At 33.4% G+C, this 25,723-nt stretch overlaps 1 protein-coding gene across 2 annotated transcripts in view; it reads left to right on the forward strand.

The window, feature by feature from the left end:
* Nucleotides 1–25,723, forward strand: part of USP25 (ubiquitin specific peptidase 25) — a 140,945-nt gene that overhangs the window by 82,405 nt on the left and 32,817 nt on the right. For both annotated transcript variants that reach the window (XM_007454290.1, XM_007454289.1), the window contains exons 10-18: nt 1,601–1,749; nt 7,080–7,207; nt 7,555–7,650; nt 8,825–8,986; nt 9,599–9,825; nt 12,832–12,902; nt 13,979–14,207; nt 15,624–15,824; nt 24,956–25,095. In XM_007454290.1, the coding sequence (XP_007454352.1) occupies nt 1,601–1,749; nt 7,080–7,207; nt 7,555–7,650; nt 8,825–8,986; nt 9,599–9,825; nt 12,832–12,902; nt 13,979–14,207; nt 15,624–15,824; nt 24,956–25,095 (1,403 nt within the window). The remainder of the gene's footprint in view (nt 1–1,600; nt 1,750–7,079; nt 7,208–7,554; nt 7,651–8,824; nt 8,987–9,598; nt 9,826–12,831; nt 12,903–13,978; nt 14,208–15,623; nt 15,825–24,955; nt 25,096–25,723) is intronic.

A 25,723-nucleotide genomic window follows, 5' to 3' on the forward strand; every position in this document is an offset into this window, starting at 1 on the left:
CTCTTTCCTTAAAAACACTTCTCTGACTTCTATCACACCATATTATCTTGGCTTTCTCATGCCTCTGTGGGTACTTCTTATGAGTTATATTTATAGTTCTTCCTGTATCTAAAGGTAGGAGATCCTTGGGAATCAGCTTAGGTCCTCTTCCTCTTCCTCTTCCTGTCAGATAATTCCTTGGGCAGTCTCATTCACTTCCTTGATTTCCTGCTATCAATAAGCTAGCAATTCTCCAATTTATAGCTTCACACCAGTCTTAGTTACAGACTTATTTATGTCCCCCTCTTTTCAACTTAAAATCTTATGGGCCATTCGAAACCAATGATTTTCCCTGCTGCCTTAAAACAAAAGTAAAAAAAGAATCCTCTACTCTTCCTTCACTGGTGCCCCTTTCAGTACATAAAAGTCAATTCAGTTGTTCATGCTAAAAATCTGAGTATCATTCTTGATACCTTCCTTTCTCTTCTATTCTCCATCCTGCCTATGAGCCATTCAGTCAAGTCCTATCGGTGCTCTCTTTTGTATATATTTATAAATGTGTGTATGTCATTTCATCTGTTTTTATACACTTTTACTAACACCCTATTCAATGCTACCTTTATTTTTAGATAGATTCTATAATAGTCTCCTAACAGTCTATCACTCACTTAACACAGAAACCATAAGGATGTTTCAGAGATATAAATCTGAGCCTCTTATTCCTAGATTTAATTATTCAGTGACTTTCCATTATATTCAGAATATACTGGAAAAAAATTCTTAACAAGGGCTACTAGACTTTGTTAAGAATTTGATTTTGATCCCTCACCTAACTCTTCATTGTCATCTCCGTCTTGCTCCCTTAAGCTATACTTACCTTCCCTTAATTCGTTAAAACAAGCCAAGTTCTTTGCAGCCTGAAAGTCTTTGCGTGTGCTGTTGCTTGGCCAAGAATACTCTGGCTCCCCGACGTTCTGGCCTGGCCAACTCCCATTCACCTTTACAGTCTCAGCATAAATGTCATTTTGCTATGGAAGTTTTCCCTGCTTCACCCTCCAGCCCTAAAGACTAGGTTTGTTCCCTGTGTTTATACCTTCTCACAGCACTGTCTCACCACCCCTTTTATAACATCTGTAATTGTAAACAATTGTTTGTTCATAATTATATGTACAATTAATGTGTATAATGTCTTTTTCCAGAAAAGGATAGGAGTTTCCTCGGCTCAGAGACCATATCTCTTTTGTGCACTGCTATATATATTCTCAATGTTAGCACACTCTCTTACCCTTAGAAGGTACTTTTTTAAAGAATAAACATACATATATATATATATATATATATATATATATATGTATGTTTATATACATATATACATAATATGTACTTACATATGCATGTATATAATTACATACACACATAGGGGTGTGTAATATCTATAGCACAGCTGGATGTGAATATACATATGTACATGTACAAACCAATAGGAAAATTATACCAACTACTACTGTCTGGAGCATAAACAGTTATAGTTTTCAGGTTCAGGAGATAATTACTATATACATCTATTTCTTTTAGTGGCTAAAAGGCCATATTGAGGAATATTAATTTCCCCCCCTTATAGGTAAAAAATTTGAAAATACTGAAATGTTTGGTCAGTACCCACTTCAGGTCAATGGATTCAAAGATCTACATGAGTGCCTAGAAGCTGCCATGATTGAAGGAGAAATTGAGTCTTTACATTCGGAAAATTCAGGAAAGTCCGGCCAAGAGGTGAGTTTAGCATCTTTATTCCCCTTTCCTTCAGGTCTGTCTTAAAATGTTGTGAAGTGCAATTTAAGGCTCTAAGGATATAGCTACTAATAATTGAGAGAATGCTCAGAAAATGTATTTGGATTTAATTATGATAATTTATACATATTTGGGAAACCTGCAGAGTCAATGTAGTCTATAATCTAAGTTAAATTTTCATTGAAAATTTTTCTCAAAATTTGGTGTTAAAATCCTCCTTTAGGACACTGTTCAGTCTTTTAAGACTTTTCAGTCATGGTACCGGCTATTACAGCATTCTAGTCCTGGAAGTAAGGAAGAAAAACACTGATGTTAGAGTGGAATTTTATATAGACATATGTTACTTACATCAAATATTGTTGGAATATGTCCACACCCAAGTAGGCAACACCACACTCCTTTTCTTGTAAAATTACTGTGTGATTGCCTGAAGAGCAGATGAAAAAACTTGCTTTCTCAAGAAAGAAAGAATTAAAAAAATATATTACAAACCTATTTATCTGTCTCCACTGGTCTCTGTCTAATAACCTATCTCCATCTCTCAGTTCATCTCTCAAGCTCCATCTGTATATCCTTCCGTCCATATATTCTTCTAGAATAATAGAGTAAATGATAAAGGACAGATTATGTGCACCAAAATCAGTCATCATTAAGCAGTTGCTGATAGCTGTCTAGATGTAAACTCCATGCATGAGGGTGGGGGTCTTCATCTGTGCCATTCACTACTGTATCCCTAGGGCAGTGTGGTGACTGCAGATAAAATTACATAATACATATTGACTGACTGAATGAAATGTCTCAGTCATATTAAAAAAGTTGCCAAGCTCTTTATTCTGAATAGGTACTTAATTAATGTTAAGTGATGGCATCTCTGTTTATCTAAAAAGGGACTAGGTTCTTGTATTTTTCAGAATAAATTGCTTTTATTTGAGTTGTGTGCTTTTTTAAAAAGATATAATTCTAACGCCATCCTCATTTCCTTTTCTTCCCTCACTCAAACAAAAAAGGAAATAAATAATATTTACTATTTTTTGGCTGTTTTATTGAGAGAAAGAAAATATTTGAAATAGTTTTTCTCTCTACATCATAGAGCATCTATTTCAGTGATTCTCAGCAGATACCTACACCTCACTTCAAAGCTATCGAATCAAAATCTAGGGTAGGGATATGGTATATGGCCACCAGAGCTCCACAGATGACTCTGATATAGACATTTAATTAAGAATACTTAAATTAAGCATATTTATTTTATTGATTGGGAAACAAATCCGTAAAGATTGGGACTTTCCAAGGATCCCAAAATGGAACAGGTGTGCAGAGCCCCATGAAGTGCGATCTGTTTCCTATTAAACTAAAGAATGATGGGTTTGGGCAGGGAAAAAAGGGATGGCATTTTCCTCACATTGTCAAAGTAGCTTATAAATGAAACACACTATGGTTTATTGGTAAATAATTTAATAATTGGTAAATAATCTTTCTCACATATCCCTAGCTTTTAAAAATGTTTTTCTTACATTGACTCTGATTGTCATTATTTATTTTTTTAAAAATCTAGTTTGTCCTCTGTCTTTGGCTTCATACTCTGAATGCCCTATACCACAATATATATTTTCTGCCTAGGTTTTCCCATCTAACCTAAGGTACACAGTGGTTTGTTGTCATCTCTGAATACAGTTTCTAAGCAGTCTCAATAATAGCAAATTTGATTACCTGTGATTCCTAGTACCAGTTGCCTAGATTTGCTGAACATAGTAGTTTCAATAATAATTCAACCTGGTTTAAGTGACTCTCACCGACTAGGGCAGAATATCTTAAAAGTTTTTAGTAACACTCTTAAATTATAGTCTTATTATGTGCTTCAGAAAAGCTATTTTGTTTCTCTATAAAGACCAATGAGTAGCATTTTAGGCTTGTTTCTAAACAAAATTGGCATAATCCCCGATGTTAATACCTTTTATCTCTTACACTATTATTTAATAAAAATTATTGATTTTACTTTAATACAGAAAACATCCTTTTTTTTTTTTTTTTTTCTGAAATAGCTGGGGCCAACTAATATAGGAAGGAAGATCTCTAGTCTCCAGGATTGCTTATGTTAAAACATCCAGTGGGCTATAAGAGTTTACATTTCTGTAATGACTACCAAGAGGCAACTGAATAAATTAAAAATGGTTATATGTAAGATACTTTTCTAAATCATAAATTTTAATAAAATGGTGTGCCAATTGTAAATGAGTTATACTCTCCAAGAAACCTGGAGCTATTTTTTGATTGCCTGTTGGAGAGAAAGAATTTCAAAGAGTAAACACCTCACTTCTGGTGTGGGTATTCACTACTAATAGTATGATGTACATCCTTTTAGACGATTGCTATGCACATATAAATATTGTATTTGTCTGTTCATACTGTCCTGAGACTTGCATTTTTTTACTTAGCATCATATTGTGAGCATCCTTCCATGTCAGTATATAGCTTTACATCATTCTATTTAGAACCTGCATAGTATCACTGTAGCCCGTATTTATAAAATTAAATTGTTGTAATTCTTCTGTGAGACAGTAGTTGGACAAAGAATTATTTCAAAGAATGTCTTCCTGTAAATACCCTTGAGCACTTAGGAATGAAGGATAGTTAGAAGTGGAATCTTTAGGTCACAGGGCATACTCATTTAAAAATGTAAGTACTGCCAAATTTCCCTTCACAAAGTTGTACCAAGTCATAATCAAAGTGCTGAGAGAAATTTTACAGAGATTTAATTAAAAAACTAAGTTATAGAAATAATACCTACATGTACTATATTAGATATATGGAGATATTATATAGGAAATATATAGGGCAAAGGAGTGAAGGCAATTAAATGACTGAAACTAATTTTTGAATTGGAATTGCAAGTATTCTCTTCTCGTGCTTAGTTTATATCCTAGCTTTGTTTGGTGTTCTGTGGGGAATTTGCAATGACAGGTCTGTTTTTTCTTGTTCCTCCCCCACCCACCCCCCATATTCATGTAATCTTCCAAAAGCAAGGTAGTTAAAACATATTAATAGAAAAATCAGCTATTTACTCATAAAAATGGCCACATTCTCTCTAGAAAATATTTTAACAGGTCTGATTTATATTTACAGTAAATTCAGGAGTACTGCTGTTGCCATTGCTGATTATCTAAGTTCTTTTTTCATTAACTGCAGAAATCTATTACACCTGTCAGTTCATTTTATAATGTAGTAATAATAATAGTAATCATAATGATATGTGTTTTGAGATATGGAGAATATAAGCAGCATTTTTACCTTTGATGACCTGTGTCTCACAGCATGGCATACTGGTTAGATTAGGGATAAAGTATAGAGTTTTACTGAATGGAAAAATATTTTGAAAGAAAAAAGTCTCATTGGTTTATATTATTTGAAATTCTACTTATGTACTGCTGTACTTATGATCTAAAAATCACAGAGCTAGACATACCCATAGTATTTTTGTAAATGAATTTAGGGAATGGTGTGGCTATCTCTCGTCCTGATCAGCATTATAATGAAAAAGTGAAATCCTTCCACTCCTGTAGTAGGAAAAAACTGTCACTGCTGTTGGAGGAAACATATCCACACAGAGACATATTACATAATATATTATGAACATTCTTTCATAAGATATGGAACCTATTTCCTGGACTATTTATGGTTTACAGAGAAGCATACCGCCAATTTGAGTCATTTCATTTCTGTTAGCCATTGTAGGTTCCCATGAATTAAAGTATGTTAACTATTTAAAGTTAATACTTAGATTTAATTTTAAATAGTAACATTCAAAGCATTGCAAAAAAATGAAGGTAATAGTACTTGAAATCTACTTGTTTGAGTATTATAAAATGGAATAGAGAATATCATCCTAAGGCATCAGACGTTTTCCTTGTGATATGTGTGGGGTATATTTTAATTCTTAATAGTAATTTTAGGTGTGGATTAAAGCTAACTAAAAAAAATTCTTTCCAGTGCCATGGGAGAACAAAGCAAATAAGCAAACTTTGCTCAAGAAATTTTAAAACTTAAGAGATGTTTCTAATATTAGATCTTCCATAACTTTCCCTAGTCAGTTTCAGGTAATATCCATAAAGCAAATTCCTTAAACTTCAACTTTTAGTAAAAGGTAAACCAAATCCAACTCAGGAAATCTCAATTCAGGTAATCATTAGCATTTTAGAAGGGAGAAATAGTTTTTAATAACCATTTATTTTTATTGATTTTATTTACAGAAAAGTAGCAACTTTCAAGATCATATTCAGTTTGCCACATTGTGCAGTTTCTGCTTTTCTTTTTCTTGAACGTTTGAATTTAAATTAGCATACTCTTAGCTTATTGACATTTATGTGGTGACATTTTTTGGCACTTGAAAATACCATACACGATATAGTATGCAACAATTTCTTTTTACAGAAGTACATTGCATGGCTTAAAGTAAGCACTTTAGAAATACTTGTTACATTATTTTATACTTCTGTATTTGTTAATTCACAAGTTTTTTTCCTTTTTCTTCCTCTTTAAATAAATAAGGTTTATGCAAAGCTTGAATCTGTTTATTGAAATAATTTTGAAGTTTTGTTGCATTTCACGCTTAACTGAACAGTTGCCAAAGTGTGTGGAGGAGTTGCCTCATAGCAGTGAGGCATTCAATTCTTTAAGCACTAATCATTTTTTAAAATATTAAATGTAGTTATCATCAGTATAAACTCTGTTTCCTAGTGATAGATCTTTTTCTCAAATTTTTCAAAATTCCAGTGGGAGCATTAAATTTAAAACAGTAAAGTATCAGTTTCTAGTTTTAGCATGAAAATTGTGATCATTTATGCTATAAAATATTTTTTTTCTTTAGTGTACTACCTCTTACATGTTACTTTGTCACAGGTTTTTGACCATGTGGTTGATTGTATTAAGTATATGTGCCATTCCTGGTAGTAATTGTGACATAATATTGAAGAAGCCAGAATACTTGAGATACTAAGCCATACTTTTATTCAGTGTCTTTCTCTTTGGGTTAGAAATTCTAATGTAAAGAATTAATGATTGAAGAAGGAGAGTCATTAGAAGATTTTTCTCTTTCCTGGTTGTGTGTTACCCCATTGGAATTTTCAAAAGGTGTGAAAAACTTTTAGGAGGAAGTTGAGTTTTAACTAAATTGCATACCCAATCAATTATTTGTGATGTTAGCATTATTATGATGCATATAAAAATGCCACTGCTAACTAACATCCTGTGCCTAAAATTGCAATGGAGAAAACAGAAATGTGATATTAAGGGGTTTTGTTACTGTTTTCTTTCAGCATTGGTTTACTGAACTACCACCTGTGTTAACGTTTGAATTGTCAAGATTTGAATTTAATCAGGCATTGGGAAGACCAGAAAAAATTCACAACAAATTGGAATTTCCTCAGGTTTTATATCTGGACAGGTATGGTTTGGTATACAGCATGACTTAGTTTTGAAACAGTTCAGTAGCCAGTGAAGAGTTATTGTGCTTAGAGAAAATTTTGCTTAATTTCCTTAAAATAATTTTTACTTTTTGCATAATGTATATAATACTATTTGTCAAGGAAAATGGAGTTCTCTTTTTATTTAGAAAAGGATAGTTACTGGGAATAATGTTATAAGGAAAAATACTAATTTGTATTGTCTGTATGATGTTTTATTATAAAATTTTGGGTGAGTTGATCTTCTGTGGTGATGGCTAGACTTAATATTGTGTCTACTTCTGTATTTGCAAATACTAATAATTGCTATATTTCTTTTTCCTGATAGATACATGCATAGAAACAGAGAAATAACAAGAATTAAGAGGGAAGAGATCAAGAGACTAAAAGATTACCTCACAGTATTACAACAGAGACTTGAAAGGTATTGAAACTTTAGTGAAATTATGAGCTAACTATAGGAAGTCATATTTTTAGTGACTGTCTAGAGCTTTAATTTAAAATTTGCTTTGAATGGTTTGTGATTCTAGGAGTAAATAATCATTTTGGATTGATATTTTGCTGGAATAGTTTAGGCTTGAGTTTCGTTAGAGACTAAAATAATTCATAGTTGGCATTAGAAGATGATGTTATTGTTTAAAATTAAATATTCCTACCATAAAGAGGTAATACGCATGGTACTAAAAATAGATGTAAAGTTAAACTAATCTATGATTGAGATTTCTTCTTGTGTGAGACTAAATATTACTCTTGAGATTTCCCTTAAAACTAACGGTAACTGAGTGTTTCTCCTTAACACAGAAGATACAAACTCAGATGCCTATGAGAGGCTCATGGAGGCTTTATAAAGGAGGGAAGCAAGTCAGGCATGAGCTGGTGGGCAAAGGGAGTCAGAGAGCACATCCCTGTGGAGAGAAGGTGGCTGCTATCCGCACTAGTAGGTGGTGCCACGCATGAACATCATCTTCCTATTGTCTGTAGCTTCGCGTTGTTTCCAGAAGAAACCAGAATCTAGAGTATGAAATATTCTGTAGTTCAGACAAAAGTCTACAGGCTGAAATGTGGTCTGAAAGATCCCAGTTTGCAACCTCTGATCTAATCTGTATTCCCTTGTTTTAGTGTTAATTTGAAAGTTAATAGCCCAAAACTTTTTATAGAAAATAATGTTATTTTTCAATAGTTTTAATTCTTAAAAGGTATCAATCATATTGAAAAATAATCAGACATAAACGGTGGGAGGATAATATTAGTCACCATCTTGAGACAAGATAACAGATCTAAAAATAAAAGTCTCAGGAGATGGAAATGTCAGTTTTCATTTTACTATTGGGTTACAACTTAGAGCAGCATCTAAAATTTATAACAGTATATACACACATTGTCTTAATCAGCTTTGGTTTTGTGTTCCTTTGGAGAACATTTAATTTATTTCTTGAGTGTGTATTTAGTTTTACCATCTTCATTTGAAAGCAAAATTATTTTCATTGTTGAGGAATATTTATTGAAGTGTTTTTATTATGTTTTATAACAATTATTGAAAAAAAAACAAATGTGCTTTATACACAAATGAAAGCATTCATACATTTTATGGTTAACAGGTATTTAAGCTATGGTTCGGGTCCCAAACGATTTCCCTTGGTGGATGTTCTGCAGTATGCATTGGAATTTGCCTCAAGTAAACCTGTTTGCACTTCTCCTGTTGATGATATTGATGCTAGTTCCCCATCTAGTGGTTCTGTACCATCACAGACATTACCAAGGTAAAAAGTTTTCTTGATAGAAGAGACAGCTGTTACTATATTACGTAATAATATAATTGATGCCTTTAAAGACGGTTTTATAAAATGGATGTTGTGATTTATTTTAGTGAACTCTAAAAAGATGACATTCACTTAGAAGGTTGTATGCTTCTGGGGGCTTTCTTATTTCATTGTTTCAATGGATTTTATGGTTATGGATTGAAAATTTCATCATACACCATTCAGAATTATACTTTAGGTTGTATGTTATATGTATCAACCTTTCATCCATGAAAATACTACTGTTAAATTAGAAAATTTTCTGTAATGTGAGCTGCTAAGTATTAGCAAGGGAAGGTTTTATAATTCTGGTATATGTAAGATTTGTATAAATAAATATGATTAAGCCATTTCTACTCTAAAGCCCCAATTTTATAGTAATGTAGTTCCATATATTAAGAATCTCATTAGGTTATTAGATTAATCCACATATTTCTGGGTTTTTTTTTTAAGAAAACCTTTTCTTTTTGAAATTATAAGCCAATTTAATGCTATTTGTTTGGCACATAATCATTGTCCAGAGCTTCAACTTGAAAAGTTTAATAATGAATATTCTGTACATTAAAAATACAGCACAACAGACCAGCAGGGAGCTCCTTCTTCAGAACTGCCAAGCACATCACCCGCATCAATAGCTGCCATTTCGTCGAGATCAGTAATACACAAACCATTCACTCAGTCTCGGATACCTCCAGATTTGCCCATGCATCCAGCACCAAGGCACATAACAGAAGAGGAACTCTCTGTGCTAGAAAGCTGTTTACATCGCTGGAGGACAGAAATAGAAAATGACACCAGAGGTAAGAAGTTTCTCATAGCAGAGCTACTCTACCTCAGATGGACATGATTAATGTTAGAATTGAGAAGGGAAGTCACCTGTGGATTATGGGTTTCATGTGTAAATATTAATAAAGGTTTTTTTCCCCTACAAAGTGTTTTCTATAAGGTAAACTAGTTTGGCTTCCTTTTTTATGATCTTAATATGAGGTTTAGAGAGACCAAAAGATTTTCCCTGTATTACTTAGCTAATTAATGACCTAACAGATGGTCTGATTTTCTGGTTTAGTGCTCTAAATTTATATCAAACTGGTATTCACAGGTACTCCATTGGTGAAACATCATACAGCATCAGATTTTGTACTTAATCAGTTATGTACCTCCCTTGATGTTTGTGCAGTGAGTTCAAATGATACAATATTTTCTTTATGTTGAAGAATTAGAAATGTGAATTTTAATGTTCAGTCTGCTCTAGTAGGTTTCCAAATATGATCTATTAGCTCAGTGCCAGTCTATAACGAGTTTTAACTGGCATGTAGTAAAATAAGAAAAGTAAGGACAGTGCTCTGTGGGGGGTGTGTGTGTGTTAGTGTTAAGTTGCCATCTGTCCATGCTTGGAAGGAACTCTCCTTTATTCTGAAATTATCTCCTTTACTTTTATCCTACTTTACTGTTGTTAAAATCTCCTTTTTCTTAAAATGAAGTGATATTAATATTTTATGGTAGTTTTATCATAATTTTTCTTGCATGTCAAAATATAATAACCTATTATTGCTCCCTAATTTTATCCTAATTTTATTGATCTATGAAAAAAGCATCTAGGAGTTACTCTTTTTATACCAAAAGGTTGGACTTGTACTAAACAGTATCACTTGTTAGATTTTAAATGCCCAACTAGATGCTTTATAGACAATATGGAAATAAAGAGCAGTCTGTATTTAATAGGGAGTAAATAGGGTGTGGTGGTAACTAACTGTTAGCATTAGTAACTAAAGATTTTCCTTAGTATTTTTCATATATAAGGAAATTTTTTGTATTTGAAATCATTAGTAAACATTAATTAAGCACATAGTTTTTCCTGAATACTGTGCTAGGTGTTGGATAATTTTCTAGTGGACTTGGCAGATTGTGTTTGTTTTCATAAGATTACATTCAGAAGGCTGAAAGCTAAGAACTTGACACCAAGGTAGTAGCATTGAGGGAGGAAAGAAATGAATTTGGTATATTCTTTGATGTGGGTCATTGACAAGAGGGAAGGGCGGGGGGATCAGCGATGATTCCCTTAGTTGTTCATAGTGATATGTATAACTACATAGATGGAATGCACTTTGGAAATGAGCAAACTGGTGGGGAGCAGGCCCTCACCTTGGGGGAGGAAGTAGGAATATGATGAGTCCATTTCTGGCCATTTTAAGTTAGAGGAACTTGAGAGACATGTCATAAGGTTTTGGACCTATAATACTATGCATCAAGTATTAAAGATTTTCCTAGGAATATTTGTTTTCTCTCTTTTATCCCTGATGATATTTGCTGTTACATTATTTTTTAAACTATTACATAGTATTCCAGCATATGAATATGATATAATTTATTCAATTTCTATGTTGTTACTAACTACCAATAAAGCTGGCCTTCCGCATACATATTAGCATACTTTGTGAGTTGAGTATATTAAAAATGCCATTTCTGATCCAAAGTGTATATACTTAACCTTTTGACTATTTTAAAATTTCCCTCCCCAAACAATGAGGCAGTTTACATTCCCAATAATTTTGTGCGAGAGAACCTGTTTCCCAGTATTCCCCCTAGCTCTGGGCACTTTTTAATTTGTGGTAGTCTGATAGTTGAAATGAAAATGGTATTTCAGTGTCTTGATTTGCATTTCATTAATTATGAGTGAAACTCTATTTTTCTCTAAATTTGTGACCTTTGCCCATTTTTTATATTGAACTATTTGTCTTTCTCTTACTGCTTAATAGAAACTTTAATGTTATGGGTATTAACCTGTTGCCTGTAGTGTATGCTGCAGATAATATTTTTCCAGTTTGTCATTTGATTTCCTTTATGTTGGTTTTTGTTTTGTTTCTATAATATTAGATTTTCTTAAATTTGGGGAGGGAGTCTTTTCATTTATGGTTACTGGATTTTCTAACAAGCTGTAAAAGGCCTTTCCCTAGTCTAAAGTTCCTAATTTTCTTTTGTAGTCTTTGGTGTTTTTTTCCTGATTCTGTTTAACAGCTTCATAGTATAGTGTGGTTACACTATAATTTAACCATTTCCCTATTGGCAAATATTTAAGTTGTCTCCACTTTTTAAAAAACACTTATAGGCAATATAACTGTGAAACATCCCTACCTCTAAATAATTTTGTAGGATAGATTTCTACTGGAAGTAGAAATAATGAATAATGGGAGTCTCATAACTTTATTTCAGTTGGTGATTAAAGTGGATTTTTATTCAGTTACTTCTGTACATATACATATATGTATGTGTGTGTGTGTGATGTGTGGTGAAGTTATTTTATTTCACTCTAAAGGTTTTCGTATAGTATAGCTCCCCTTTTCCACTTATGTGCCCTAATTTCCTCTGGCTCCAAACTTACATATTTTGACACAGGGGGAACTTCATCAAGATAAAGAACTTTATTCTTGATTTAGGGCAATAAAAGAATAAACTACAGGAAAAAAATAAAGTTTTTCCTGTTTTATACAAATATGTAGTGAGGGTTAGCTTTAATTTTCATTGGAAACTTCCTTTATAAATTTGAACAAAGTTCAGTTTTATTGGCTCTGCACATTTTTAAAATAAACCATATTTGTTTTCACTTTTCATTTTTCCTTTGTGCTATATCTTTTATAAAGAACTAAATTTCATTTTATACAAATTCTGAATAGTAAATTTTAGAACAGTTTTAGAAACTTTTTCTTATTCCTCTAACATATTGGTAGGAAAACCCTTATTCCCTACCTTGTAAGTCTCAGTAGAAGCATACTTGATGTTAATCATTAAATGGCATCTTCTATCCTTAGATTTGCAGGAAAGCATATCTAGAATCCATCGCACAATTGAACTAATGTACTCTGACAAATCTATGATACAAGTAAGTTGAATTTTGAGCTAGTAAGCATTATCAAAATTATTTACATATTTTAATTTATCTTTATGTTATTTATCATAATTCTCATACTTTTTGTTATAAAATTGTTGAACTTTAAGATTTTTATATTAATATTTTCCTCATTCAGTTGTATTCTCATACTGTATTTATTAGCCTACCTTTTTCTTTTATAATAAAATTTATCAAAAATTTCTAAAAGGCCTTAGCATTTAAAAAAAAATTCTATGGGAAAATTATATGGTTGTTTAACGATATTAAGATTATGGGAGTGGGGCTTCCCTGGTGGCGCAGTGGTTATGAATCCACCTGCCAATGCAGGGGACACGGGTTCAAGCCCTGGGCCGGGAAGATCCAACATGCTGTGGAGCAACTAAGCCCGTGCACCACAACTACTGAGCCTGCGCTCTAGAGTCCGTGAGCCACAACTACTGAAACCCGCGCACCTAGAAACCGTGCTCTGCAACAAGAGAAGCCACCGCAATGAGAAGCCCGCGCACCACTATGAAGAGTAGTTCCCCACTCACCGCAACTAGAGAAAGCCCGCGTGCAGCAACAAAGACCCCGCGCAGCCAAAAATAAATAAATAAACAAACAACTAAATAAATAAAAGATTATGGGAGAAGGTAAAGGGCTCAGTTACATTTTAACTTCTGAGGCTCATATAATGGCTTATTATATAAGCCATTTTGCTGAACTCATCCATCAATTTATAACTGTGAAGATTTAAACAAATCATGTGCTGTATATAAAAATGTTCATCATAAGTTCTTTATTCGAAAGAAATAAATAGATCAACAAATATATTTCCAAAGTTTTGAAAATCATCTTATTTACATACCTGTCTGTTTTACATGTCTTTAGTTTGCTTATCCTCTCTTGCCCCCTGCCTTCTTTTATTTCATAGTTTAATTTTTTCAAAACTTTAATTCCAGCCAATTTACTCTTGTTAAAAAACGTATGCTCCTATGGGATCCTCCAGTCAGATGGTTTGTGGGTTTCATGGGATGTGGTGTAATAGACTACATAACTACAGTTTAACTCTTCTTTTTCATATTTAGGTTCCTTATCGCTTACATGCTGTTTTAGTTCACGAAGGCCAAGCTAATGCCGGGCACTACTGGGCATACATTTTTGATCATCGTGAAAACAGGTGGATGAAGTACAATGATATTGCTGTAACAAAATCATCATGGGAAGAGCTAGTGAGGGACTCTTTTGGTGGTTATAGAAATGCCAGTGCATACTGTTTAATGTACATAAATGATAAGCCACAATTCTTAATACAAGGTAAGAATATGAAATATATAGGGTGGTATATATTTTTAAATAAGTAACCCTTTTATGTGACTCTGGTCTCTGGTGTGATTAGTTAAGTGTAGTTTACTAAAGAGTGTGATGAATATGATTAGGAAATGCTGTTGGGTTAGTAGGTGAGAAAACTGGAATTGAAAAGTAATGTGACCAGGGCTGAAAACTGGAATATATTTTGTATTCAAAGTTAACTATTTAGTGACTATTATAAAATGTAAATCGGACTTTTTTCTCCTTGTTAAAATCCCTTTAATGACTATGTCACACATTGACTCATATTCAAGCTCCTTAACCTAACATAAAAAGCCTCCATTTTCTGGCCTCTAATTGTCTCTCCAGCTTTATTTATAACCATTGTCCATTTCAAACTTTATGTACTTTACTAATATTTGAACTTCTTTGGCTCACACCAAATCATTTCACACATTTATATCTATATGTTCTTATGTTTTCTGTTTTTATTTTTTGCCAGTAATGATCTTATTTCTTTCTTCTTTTGCCTAATTCTTTCTCATCTCTCAGGATACAATTCAGATGTCATCGGCTCTGCCAAGTTTTCCTTGACCTGCCACAAAGTATCCCTCCTTGTGTTCTCATAGCATACCTCTATTGGGCACTTATTATGTGTTGGAATTGTATGTTGACTTGTCTTTCGCACTTCACTCTGATCTGCTCAAAGCCAGGGACCATTTCATACTATGTCTTGTCTTTTTATTTCTCATATTCTAATATAGGCTTTGCGTATAAAAAGCACTTAATAAAGGTTTGTTGAGACTGATAAAAATAAACTTTCCTTTTGTATTTAACCATTTAGCAAAACTAGTTAGGCAGTTCATTTATGACTGAAAGCTAAAATTTATTTTGTGTGTGTGTGGTAGAGGTTGAGTAACGCTTTTAAGTACTACTTATGTGATGTTGAAAAAAATCTTGCTATATTGATTAGTTTTCAAATTGCATATAAGTATATTGCTATACTTAACTGCTTCAGATGAAAAAGAATTTTAGTTTTATTTTGAGCTTTCGAGGTTATGAGTTATTTCTTCTCATTTTGTGGTTTTACTTCGTGAATAATCAAATGTCTGGTATTTTATAATAGAAAAAGTAGCACCATGTCTGTTTGAAAAGTAGCAAACAATTTTGGCCTTGTTCCATTTTTTTACTCTTCAGCCTAAAAGTAAAAGCTGAGAACATTGCCTATAATGGATTGTCAAATATTTGCATCATTGTTTTTCTGAGCATTTGTTTGAGTTTTCTTTTAATATATAGGTAATATTGATTCGCCAAGTGGTAATAATTTGTACTTTAAATACATTTGAAACACCTTCTATTTTGAGCTTTGCATTTTTCCTTTAACCCTTAATTTTATAATAGTTTTTGAAATATGATTTGCAGAGGAGTTCAATAAAGAAACTGGGCAGGCCCTTGTTGGAATAGAAACACTACCACCAGACTTAAGAGATTTTGTTGAGGAAGACAACCAGCGATTTGAGAAAGAACTAGAAGAATGGGATGCACAGCTTGCCCAGAAAGCTTTGCAGGAAAAACTTTTAGCATCTCAGAAATTGAGAGAGTCAGAGTCTTCTGTGACAACAGGTTAGTCTGCTTTTATTGCATTTTATTATCAATATCATGTTTATTATTGATATTTTATTATAAAAATAAGATATGCTCATTGAAAAAGCAAAAACAACATAAAACTTTAGTTATCCTAAAATGTGAAGACTCCAGTAAAAATCATCTGAAATTCCATCACTCAGAGATAATAAAAGGCAACAATTTAGTTTACTCCTTTGCCAGATAACACTGTATGTACATACATATCGTTTTCAAGTTAAATGAGATGATTCTGCTAACTCTCCCTCTACCTATTCTGCCTACTTTGATTGACTTTTTTGGCAAGATGCTTAGAAAAACTGTGAAACCGCAGGTAACCCAAGCCAATTCACTAAAGCTATCAAAGGAATGAACTCTAATAATTTCATATTTGAGCAAAATAACACTACTGGTAAATAGTATTAATTCATATAGAGTATTTATTTGATTTTTTTTCAGAATTCTTAAAGTTAAAAACAAAATTAGCAGGAACTAAATATTTAATATGTTCCAAGCCAAAATCTGTATAGATCTGTAAAACAAATGAGAAGATAAGTGTATAAAAATATAAATATTGAACATTCTACAATTATTAGGTGATAAAATCAATAAAATATTAAGAATAACACTGTACAAAAGTATCTTCTAGCAAAGCTGAAAATACAATGTCTAATGATTTTTTTAAGATTAATTTCATCACTAAGTTGTCAGAATATTTTAGGATTACATTTTGTACTGTAGGAAAGGTCCTCTTTCTGTTTAGTGGTTGGTGAAATGAGAAGAGATAAATTAAACAGATATTTTCCTTAACCCCATTTGTCTCTTTCTCTTTTTTTTTTTTTTTAAATAACTCTGAGTGGATCATTTTGAATCACCCTTTTTTTGTAAGATCTGTGTGTTTTGTTTTTATTTTTTAAGAAAGCATTTTAGGTGTTTGTTTAATTTCATCTTTTATAGACAGATTCCCATGCAGCTTTACCTAGGTAGGTTTCAGCATTATCATCTGAACTTTAGAAGGAATTATTCTTTCAATGAGAGATTTGTAATACCACAATATGGTATGGTGACTGATGTAGGCATGCACAGATCTTTCCAGACTTGGAACTTGTTCTCATATGAATTGAATAGTTGAGTCCTTGATCTTGATTTTAAGTGACATTGATTCAGAATTTTTTAAAGACCAAGATAATGGTATTATACCAACAAAGGTACCAACATATTGATACAGAAATGCAGTACAGTATATCTGAATACCACCATTGTAGTCTCTGGTGAGCTCTACCAGACGAGGACTGTACTTTCTTCCTGTACATCAAGGGCCACTGTGTAGAACAGGTGAAACTCTATAGTTTCACAACAATGCAGTTTCATTATAGTAACTTTGTCCATATTAGTAGGAAGTAAAATAGCTCAGTAGATATCAAGAGGTTTCTGAGTTCAAATCACAGTGTAGTAACTATGTTACAGTTCCTTTCATTTTTGAGTCAGTTCCATCTCTTTGTGATTTCATCCCTTGTCTTCTGTACATATCCTTTCCAAATTACTCCCTAGAACTTGCCCCAAGATGGAGCTACTCTGTTATTCTTTGCTTAACTTTTAAGTGCTCCAGTTACACATGGCTCTTCTTATCTTATTAGTGGGAGGACAGGGCTGCACAATTGGCGTGATAGTGGCACCTAAGCACTCAGATGAAGGTGAGTGCTCCAGTCATTGGTTAAGCTCCAACCCTATTATTTTTGGCTCAGTTATATTTTGTAACACCAAAATATTAAATTCTGTACAGACTCTTTTCCATCTTTTCTGTTTCTCACAAGACTATCTAAATTTACAGACTTAACACATTTTATTTTTACTAAATCAGACTAATACATATTCCCCACTAATATTCCTGTCTGACAGGACTAGCCAACTTTTCCCCATCATTTACATTTGTCATCTTATATTCCCTCGCTATGAAAAGGCCACATGTGTGTATGCTCCACACCCTTTTTATCCTGATCAATACTTCCTATTGTACACTTTATATGGTATTTTGTAAGTTTTAAAAAATTCAACAGTAGGTATTAGGAATATATGTTCATGTCCCTCTTTAGTATTAAAAAAAAAAAACTTGAAGAGAAATACAGATGTATTTCTGAAAGGAGCCAGAATAACTAAAAAATAAAGAGATGGAAAGGTAATTCATATGTAATTATTATGATAGTTATCTTCCAGACTGGGTTTTTAGAAAGCAGTGACAGTACTGCCTCAGTAGAAAGCATTGTGTCCTGTATAAGATTGCTAGAAATATGCATTTTGAGTTAGTAGAAATAGAATGTTCTAAATCTATAAATTTGGGGGTGAGATTATTGTTTAAAAGATTGGTTTCTATTACTGTATTATTTTACATATCATATTAAGAAATCCATCTTCTGTTACAGGGGAATTTAACATACCACAATTGAATAAGGGAATCTATTATAGTGTTCAGTGGAATCACTTACATCCGATCATAAGTAGAGAAATTTTACTTTAATGCCTATGCCATCTTTTTCCTGTTACTCCTCACAGTTTTCAAAGTAATTTGTTTAATTTGGTATAATACTTTCAGACTGTCAAAGAGAACCTGTGTTTAAATCTCTCAGGTGTGCACTAGGATTATGAGTGACTAGTGGAAGTAATACAAGGAAATCCTGTTTATAAAATCCATCAGTGATTTTTTTTTCTCTCCCTGCAAATCTTTTCAGTAAAGCTGTAACCTAAGAACCATTAAAATCCAATTTCTTAAGGGTGATATTCCAAATAAGAATATTAATTTATATAGTATTAATTAAATGAGTATTTGTTCCTCTTCTTGAACAGGTGACCAAGAAATCCATAGGCATCACTTCTCCCACATGATTCATTGTCTTACTGAAACTAAATAATAAATGATAGAAAAGTATTCTTTAGTCCATCTCACACCACCTCCCTAACCTGCCTACTGCAAAAGAAAACTTACCTTAACACTTATGTTTAGAGATTTAGCCAACGGCTCTTTCCCACAGTATATATCGATACATCAGAATTACCTGGGGGACTTTTTCTGAGTATAAACAGGACATACCACCTAAGATTTACTGGGATCAGAATCAGTGGAGGAAGGGTCCAGAATATATATTTTTAAAAAGATGTTCAGATAATTCTGAGGTGTACCTGTGGCTAAGCAGCATGACTCTAGGCTGTATGTATAAAACAAATTATTCTGAAGGAGAGAGAGCTTTGCCTGTTTTGCTTGTGTTACCCATGTCTTACTCAAAAACTATTTGAAGTCCTTACAATATATATAACATACTCGGATTTTAAAAACAAAAAGAAAGGAGCTGAAACCAAAAAATGACCTCATTTTTGACAAAAATGACCTTATTTTTGACTTGTAGACCAAATGGTCTACAAGTCAAAAATAAGCTGATATTCCAGGAAAGTACAGCTGGTTCCTGAGAGTAAGACCTGGTAGAATGAACAATATCCTCAATATTTTCAAGTTCCTTTAAAACAGGGACCAGGTGATGTTCTTACTTAAATCTCCAGAATCTAGCATAATAAATGACACATGGTTGATGCCCCTTGAATATTTTCTGATTTGATTTCATTCCCTATGGAAATTGCAATAATGAGTTTCCTAGGGGTGATCCTCAGTGTATGGGAATGCAACCATTTTAAAAGGATAGCCAGCGTAAAACAGATAGCTAGTGGGAAGCTGCTGCACAGCACTGGGAGATCAGCTTGGTGCTTTGTGACCACCTAGAGGCGTGGGATTGGGAGGGAGGCTTAAGAGGGAAGGGATATGGGGATATATGTATGCATATAGCTGATTCACTTTGTTGTACAGCAGAAACTAACACAACATTGTAAAGCAGTTATACTCCAGTAAAGATGTATATGTAAAAAAAAAAGGATAGCCAAAATAACTATACATTAGGGAAGAAGGCTAAAAGTATGTTGTGCAGATATAGCTCTATCCTGGATAAGTTTTAGGTTTAACTTTGGTTCCTAAGCCTCTACTCCCCACATTGCTGAGAATTCTGTTTTTGGTGCCACCTAGGAATCTGAAGTCTTAAAATTGTTTCTATGATGATTCTATGCAGCAAGCTTAGCATGGCTCTTTATAGGCTGCTTTTGGGGAATCATTGATTTTAAATACATTTCTGTAAGAAAAATGGACTGCTATTCTTTGATGCAGTACTCTTTAAATATTTTTCTAAATGTGCATGTAATAAGTATGACTCATTAGTAAGTTATGAAATACTTCTGAAAGATATGAGTTGTTCTTTTTTTAAATAGTTGATTAGAGAGCAGATCCTTATGCTTTAACAGAAAGTCAGTTGCTTGTCAAGTTGACTCTTAAAATGCTAAAGACCATAACCAGGAAACAGGCATAGAACACCCCCAAGGTCCTCCCAACCCCTTACTTCAACATGAAGGTGGACTAAAGGAGCAAGTTCTGAGTACTCTCAGAATGTTGGATTTTATATAACAGCCAAATAGGTGAATGAATAAGTTCTATTATCAACATAGAACATGGCTGGAAAATATCTTATGTGGAGGATAGCCATCCAAAAATCTCAGTGAAGCATCCATAAACTAAATAAATGATTAGAAAGATACTCCAGGTATAGGGACATTTTATACCTCTACAGAGAACTGGTCATTCACGGTGAAATGAGTGTGTTTAGGAGTTTGTAGCTGCAGGTAGGTAAGCAAAGAAGACTTCCAGGAATTAAGAGTAACAAATGTCACATAAGTAATCACCAGCTGTATTTCAAGCTGAAGCCTGAACAATAACACTTTAATAACTGTGGGACCAGTTAGTACATAAAATGCCAGTTAATGCATAAAGGAAACAGCGTGGTCTCTGTTTATTGAGCTCCTACCATTTATATAGGCCAGCAGGGATGAGAATTCTATAGGGATACAGGATGAACAAAAACTGTTGCGTGAAACTTCTAGAGGGTTACAGGATGAACAAAAACTATTGTGTGTGCAAAAAACATAAAAGAGCCAGATGTTTTGTCCTAATGTTGTTTTTAACAAAGAAATGGAAATTGCCTAAATGTATGGTAAAATATTAGTTGTATGAGCCCTTTATACAGAAGAACACGGTATAACCAGTAAAAATTGTATCGACAGGAAGAGTGTTTGTTATATTAAGTTAAAAACAGTATATTCAGAATAACTTTTTGTTTAAAAAAATTTGGGTAGGTAAAATCTGGAATATATAATACTAAAAATATTAATAGTGCTTATGTCTAGGTAGTGGAAAGAGCCTTTTATTTTCCTCCTTTGGTTATTTGTTCATTCTAGTGAACATGTTTTTTACTCTTCTGGTTTGACAAAATGAAGCTAAAACCTCTTTCCTTTTTTATGAAGACCTTCTATTATAATCTGACTCCCTTGTAATTCTTCCAAGACTACTATTCTATGTTTCTTCTAAACCAGGGTATTCCCCATTATTCTTGCTTGTAGGTTATTTTCCTGTCATTAAGGCTTTGCTCATGAAGTATCCTTCATTTGGAAAATGTCCTCTTATCCTCACTATTCTTGAAATTTTGTCCATTTTAAGACTTTCCTCATATCCCCAAATCTTTATGAATCCCCCTAATTACCCCTGTAGCAATTATTACCTTTTTTCCTCTATTCTAGTCCCAATCTGTTCTCACTACCAAATTTATGTTATATTTCATCTTGATTACCAGTGTAAAGGCTCATTAATAGCAAGGATTTTATTAATCTTTTATCTGTCCTTACAGTGCCTTTGCATATGCTATTCCTTCTGCCTAGAATCATCTTCTTTCTCATCAAGATAATTTTCTCTACAAATCCTTCAAGACTCAACTCAGTTGACATTCCTCCTTTCTTAGCATGCAGCATCATTCCAAGTGTGTGTATTAGGTCCACAATGCTTCTGTAGGACCTTGTGCATAAGTCTGTTATTGCATTCAGTACTCTGTATTGTAATGGAGTATATACATTTATCTGATTTTGTTGAGAGTTCCTTAAAGTGAGTAAATTTTCTGTCTTTTTTTTTTTTTTTTACCATTGTTAATACCTAGCTTGGTACTAAAAATGGCATATGCTCAACATGTTGGGAATGAAGTTTGGGTTTTTGTTTCTAAACTCCCAGAACTCGAATCCTTATATAGGTTTACCTACTGTGATTACAGTACCACTCAAATAAGTTCCCTGGAAGATATTTACACAGGGAAAATTCTAGAGGAAATAGTTTTATATGACATTTAGGCAGAATCATTCAGCATCACATAAGGTTTCTGAACTCAAATCCTTATGTGGAAGGAAACCTTGACGCTGGGGACCTAAGGTGTATTTGACTGTGTCGATCAGATAAAATTACTTTTTCTCTTAAGGACTTAATTTACATACATTGTCCAGGTTTCCCTGGCTTAGACCAGTGTCACACCAGATGGATTTCTTGGCCCTCATTGCATTAAGCTCACATCCTACTATCAACTACTGATGTTTTATCTATTACAGTGAGAAGAGACAAAGGGGGAAAACACAAGTAATGAAAGCTTTATCAACAAGAAGTCTCTCTCTGTTAATCCCTAGAGCAGTTGACTTAATCCACTTATGAAACCTTCCAGAAGCAGAAGACTTGCCTAGCTGGAGTTGTAGTGGTTAAGATTTTCTTAACCTTGTCTATCATACAGGGACACTGAAAGAACATTGCAGTCCAAAGTCAGGAAATACAGAAATGAGGACATTTAACTTTTTTTAACTTCTTTACCTATCACATGCATTGTAAGCATTTCTTCCTTTAATTTTCCTTGTCATAGTATATTTCACTCCCATTATCCTAATTACTCATACCCAAAATTTAAGTCATCTTCACATAAGTCTCCAAACCTTCATGTCTAAAATGCATCTTGAATCTAACCAATTCTCTCTTTCTTGCTATCTCTGTTATCCAAAAGAATAGTCGTTTCTTGCTCGTACTGCTGTAGTACCTTTTAGTACTTTCATTGACTTCTAGTTTTACTTTCCTCTCTAATCTGTTCTTTGCAGTGTGGTCAGAATAATGTTCTTTAAACTTGACATGTTGCCATTGTATTTAAAATGTTTATTCACTTGCTTTGCCCTTCAAAACTTCTGTGACTCAAAGGCCTCCGTTTTGTCCCTATCTGCATCATCTCTTGCCACTTCTCTCCTCTTGTAGTACTATAGTCCAGCCACACTAGATGCCTTTTGGATTGAGCTTATGCTCACTTCATGGGCTGTTCATTCTTCCATTTTCAAACCTAATCCATTTAACTTCAGCTAAAAAGTCAGTTTATCTCATATCCCATAATCTAAATTACCCTTGCTCCATTTTATTCCTATAATGTATATGACATTGTCACAATTCATATGCGTGATTCTTTGGTTAATAACTTTCTCCATAGTTGACTATAAACTCCATGGGGGTAGGGACTGGCTGCTTTGTTCACACTCAGAGTCCCAGTGCCTAGCCTAGTGCCAGGCACATAGTTAGACACTTAATTAGAATTCATTGGATAAATGAATGCTCGTGCATCTATGTTGAAATTACATTATTTCTTTTTGAATAATATTTCACTTTGAGAAAAGTTTTAAATTAGTAAAATATTGGAAAGGTTGATAGTAATCCTGTCGTGTCCCACCAATTGATTGAGCAAGGACTCATCCTATCCCAGTAATGCTGTAGAATATTTTAGTGTACTTTCTTATTTCTTTTTATCTATTCATTAGCTTATTAATTCACTTGTTCCATTAAGTTATTGTGTGCTTATTATATGCTAGGTATTGAAGAAATAGCAATACAAAAGGGATATAGCATCACTGCTTTTTCGATTCTTACAGTCTAGCAGGGGATATGGGCTTGAAACAAATACTTAACAAAAATAATGAAGTTATAATTGTGGTAAGTGCTATTAAAAAGAAAGAATACGTTTACTCTAGAGCAGTTATTCTCACCTGAGAGTGATTTTGTCCCTCAGACGGCATTTGACAATACTGGAGACATTTCTGGTTGTCACACCTGCGGGGACAGTACAACTGGCATCTAGTGAGTAGATGCCTGGGTACACAGGACAGTCCTCCACACCAAAGAATCATCTGAACCAAAATGTCAGTAGTGTTGAGGAGGAGCAACCCTGCTTTAGAAATGGGGTTATCAGGAATACTTCCATAAGGAAGTGATATTCAAACAAAAGGATATATAGAAGTTAATAGACGGGGGGTGGGGGGGGGATGAGAATTGGTGAACACACAGGCAAAGGGAAGAAAATGAGGAAAGATCCAAAAGTTGGAAGGTAAACCTCTTCTCTGATGTATTAGATAAGCTGAAAAAAGTCTGGTATGTGTTCCTTTTTGAGTAAAGGGCAAAGGACACCAGGCGATGTTGGAGAGATAGGCAGAGACCCATTTATATAACACCTTGTAGGTCGTATAAGGATTTTGGGGTAGTCTGTTAAATACCCAGTGGACATTCAGAGTACATTGTTGCATCTGTGAGTTTCGAACTCAGAACATAGGCAGTAGATACAACTTTAGGAGTTCTTCAGAGAAGTAGTATTTGAAGTCTTGAATTTATATTCGTACCAGTTTGGCAAGTTGTAATTGTTTTTCTGTGATAACACTCAGCTACCAGGAACAGGTTCAGAAAAGATAGAAGGTTGGGTTCATTCAGGGTTAGGATTTTGTTAGGTAAGTATGAAAAAGGATACTGTGTCCAGAAAAACAGCTACTGTGCTCTCTACAGAAACTCAGACCAGGATTGTTGTACAAACCACCCCCCTACCTCTTTTTTTTTTTCTTTTTTTTGTGTGTAGAATGCTCATGATTTTCCAAAGTTAGACTTTGATACTTATCATGACAAAGAAATTTTCTATGAATTTCTTAGCATAAACTATAATGAGTGCTTTCTTCAGTAATTATTTGACTACTCTGAGATCTGATTCTTTCTTTGGTAAATTCTGGGGGAAGTACTGTATATTGAAGCATGTATTACTTTAAATTGAGTAAGTAAAGTAAAATTAATTATTGTATAACTTCAAATGAGAAATAAATAACAGATATATCTTAGTATAAACTCACTGATTTATATTAGATATACAATTGATTCTTTTCTCATGAAGCACAAGCAGGAGAACCAGAATATCTAGAGCAGCCATCAAGAAGTGATTTCTCAAAGCACTTGAAAGAAGAAACTATTCGAATAATTACCAAGGCATCACATGATCACGAAGATAAAAGTCCTGAAACAGTTTTACATTCGGTAAGAATTTTTCTTTTAGCTCTCTGAACATACGCATCAATGTTCACGAGGTTTCCTAGCAGTATAAGGAGAATGACCTGTCTGGGAGTCAGGAGAGACCAGGCCAAAGGACGGTTTCGCTTGAACATGATGAGTGATTGTAGGTGTCACCTAACTGCCAGGCTGTAATTTCCTCAGCTGTAATTTTTAAAATGCTTCTTTTTTAAAAAAAAAAAAATTCTATCTTCCTGTTAGAGAATTATGAAAAATTATAATCATAGACTAAGCTAGTCATTTGATTTGGAACTTAAAAGAGAGAAGTACAAAATTTAGCATTATTTTTCTTTTCTCTCAATCCCTTCTCCCATCTTTAGTCTTATTACATTGGAATAGTTGGTAATATAAGGTATAAATTTCATTGTTTCATGGGCTGTGTTTAACAGAATACTAGATAGTCTAGGTTAGAGTATTATTAGTAGAATAAATATGATATTATAAAACACTTTATGCATATTTTGTGTCCTGTATAAAATTGTCATTATAAGCCTCCTTTATTGTTAATTTTCAAGTATTCAAGTGTGTCTTTTTATAACAGTAAGTTGAGTACATTGGTATTGCATTATGTTTCAATGAATATGATATTCTGAGA

Source organism: Lipotes vexillifer, unplaced genomic scaffold, assembly GCF_000442215.2.
Source record: "Lipotes vexillifer unplaced genomic scaffold, Lipotes_vexillifer_v1.1 scaffold729, whole genome shotgun sequence".
Taxonomy (NCBI): domain Eukaryota; kingdom Metazoa; phylum Chordata; class Mammalia; order Artiodactyla; family Lipotidae; genus Lipotes; species Lipotes vexillifer.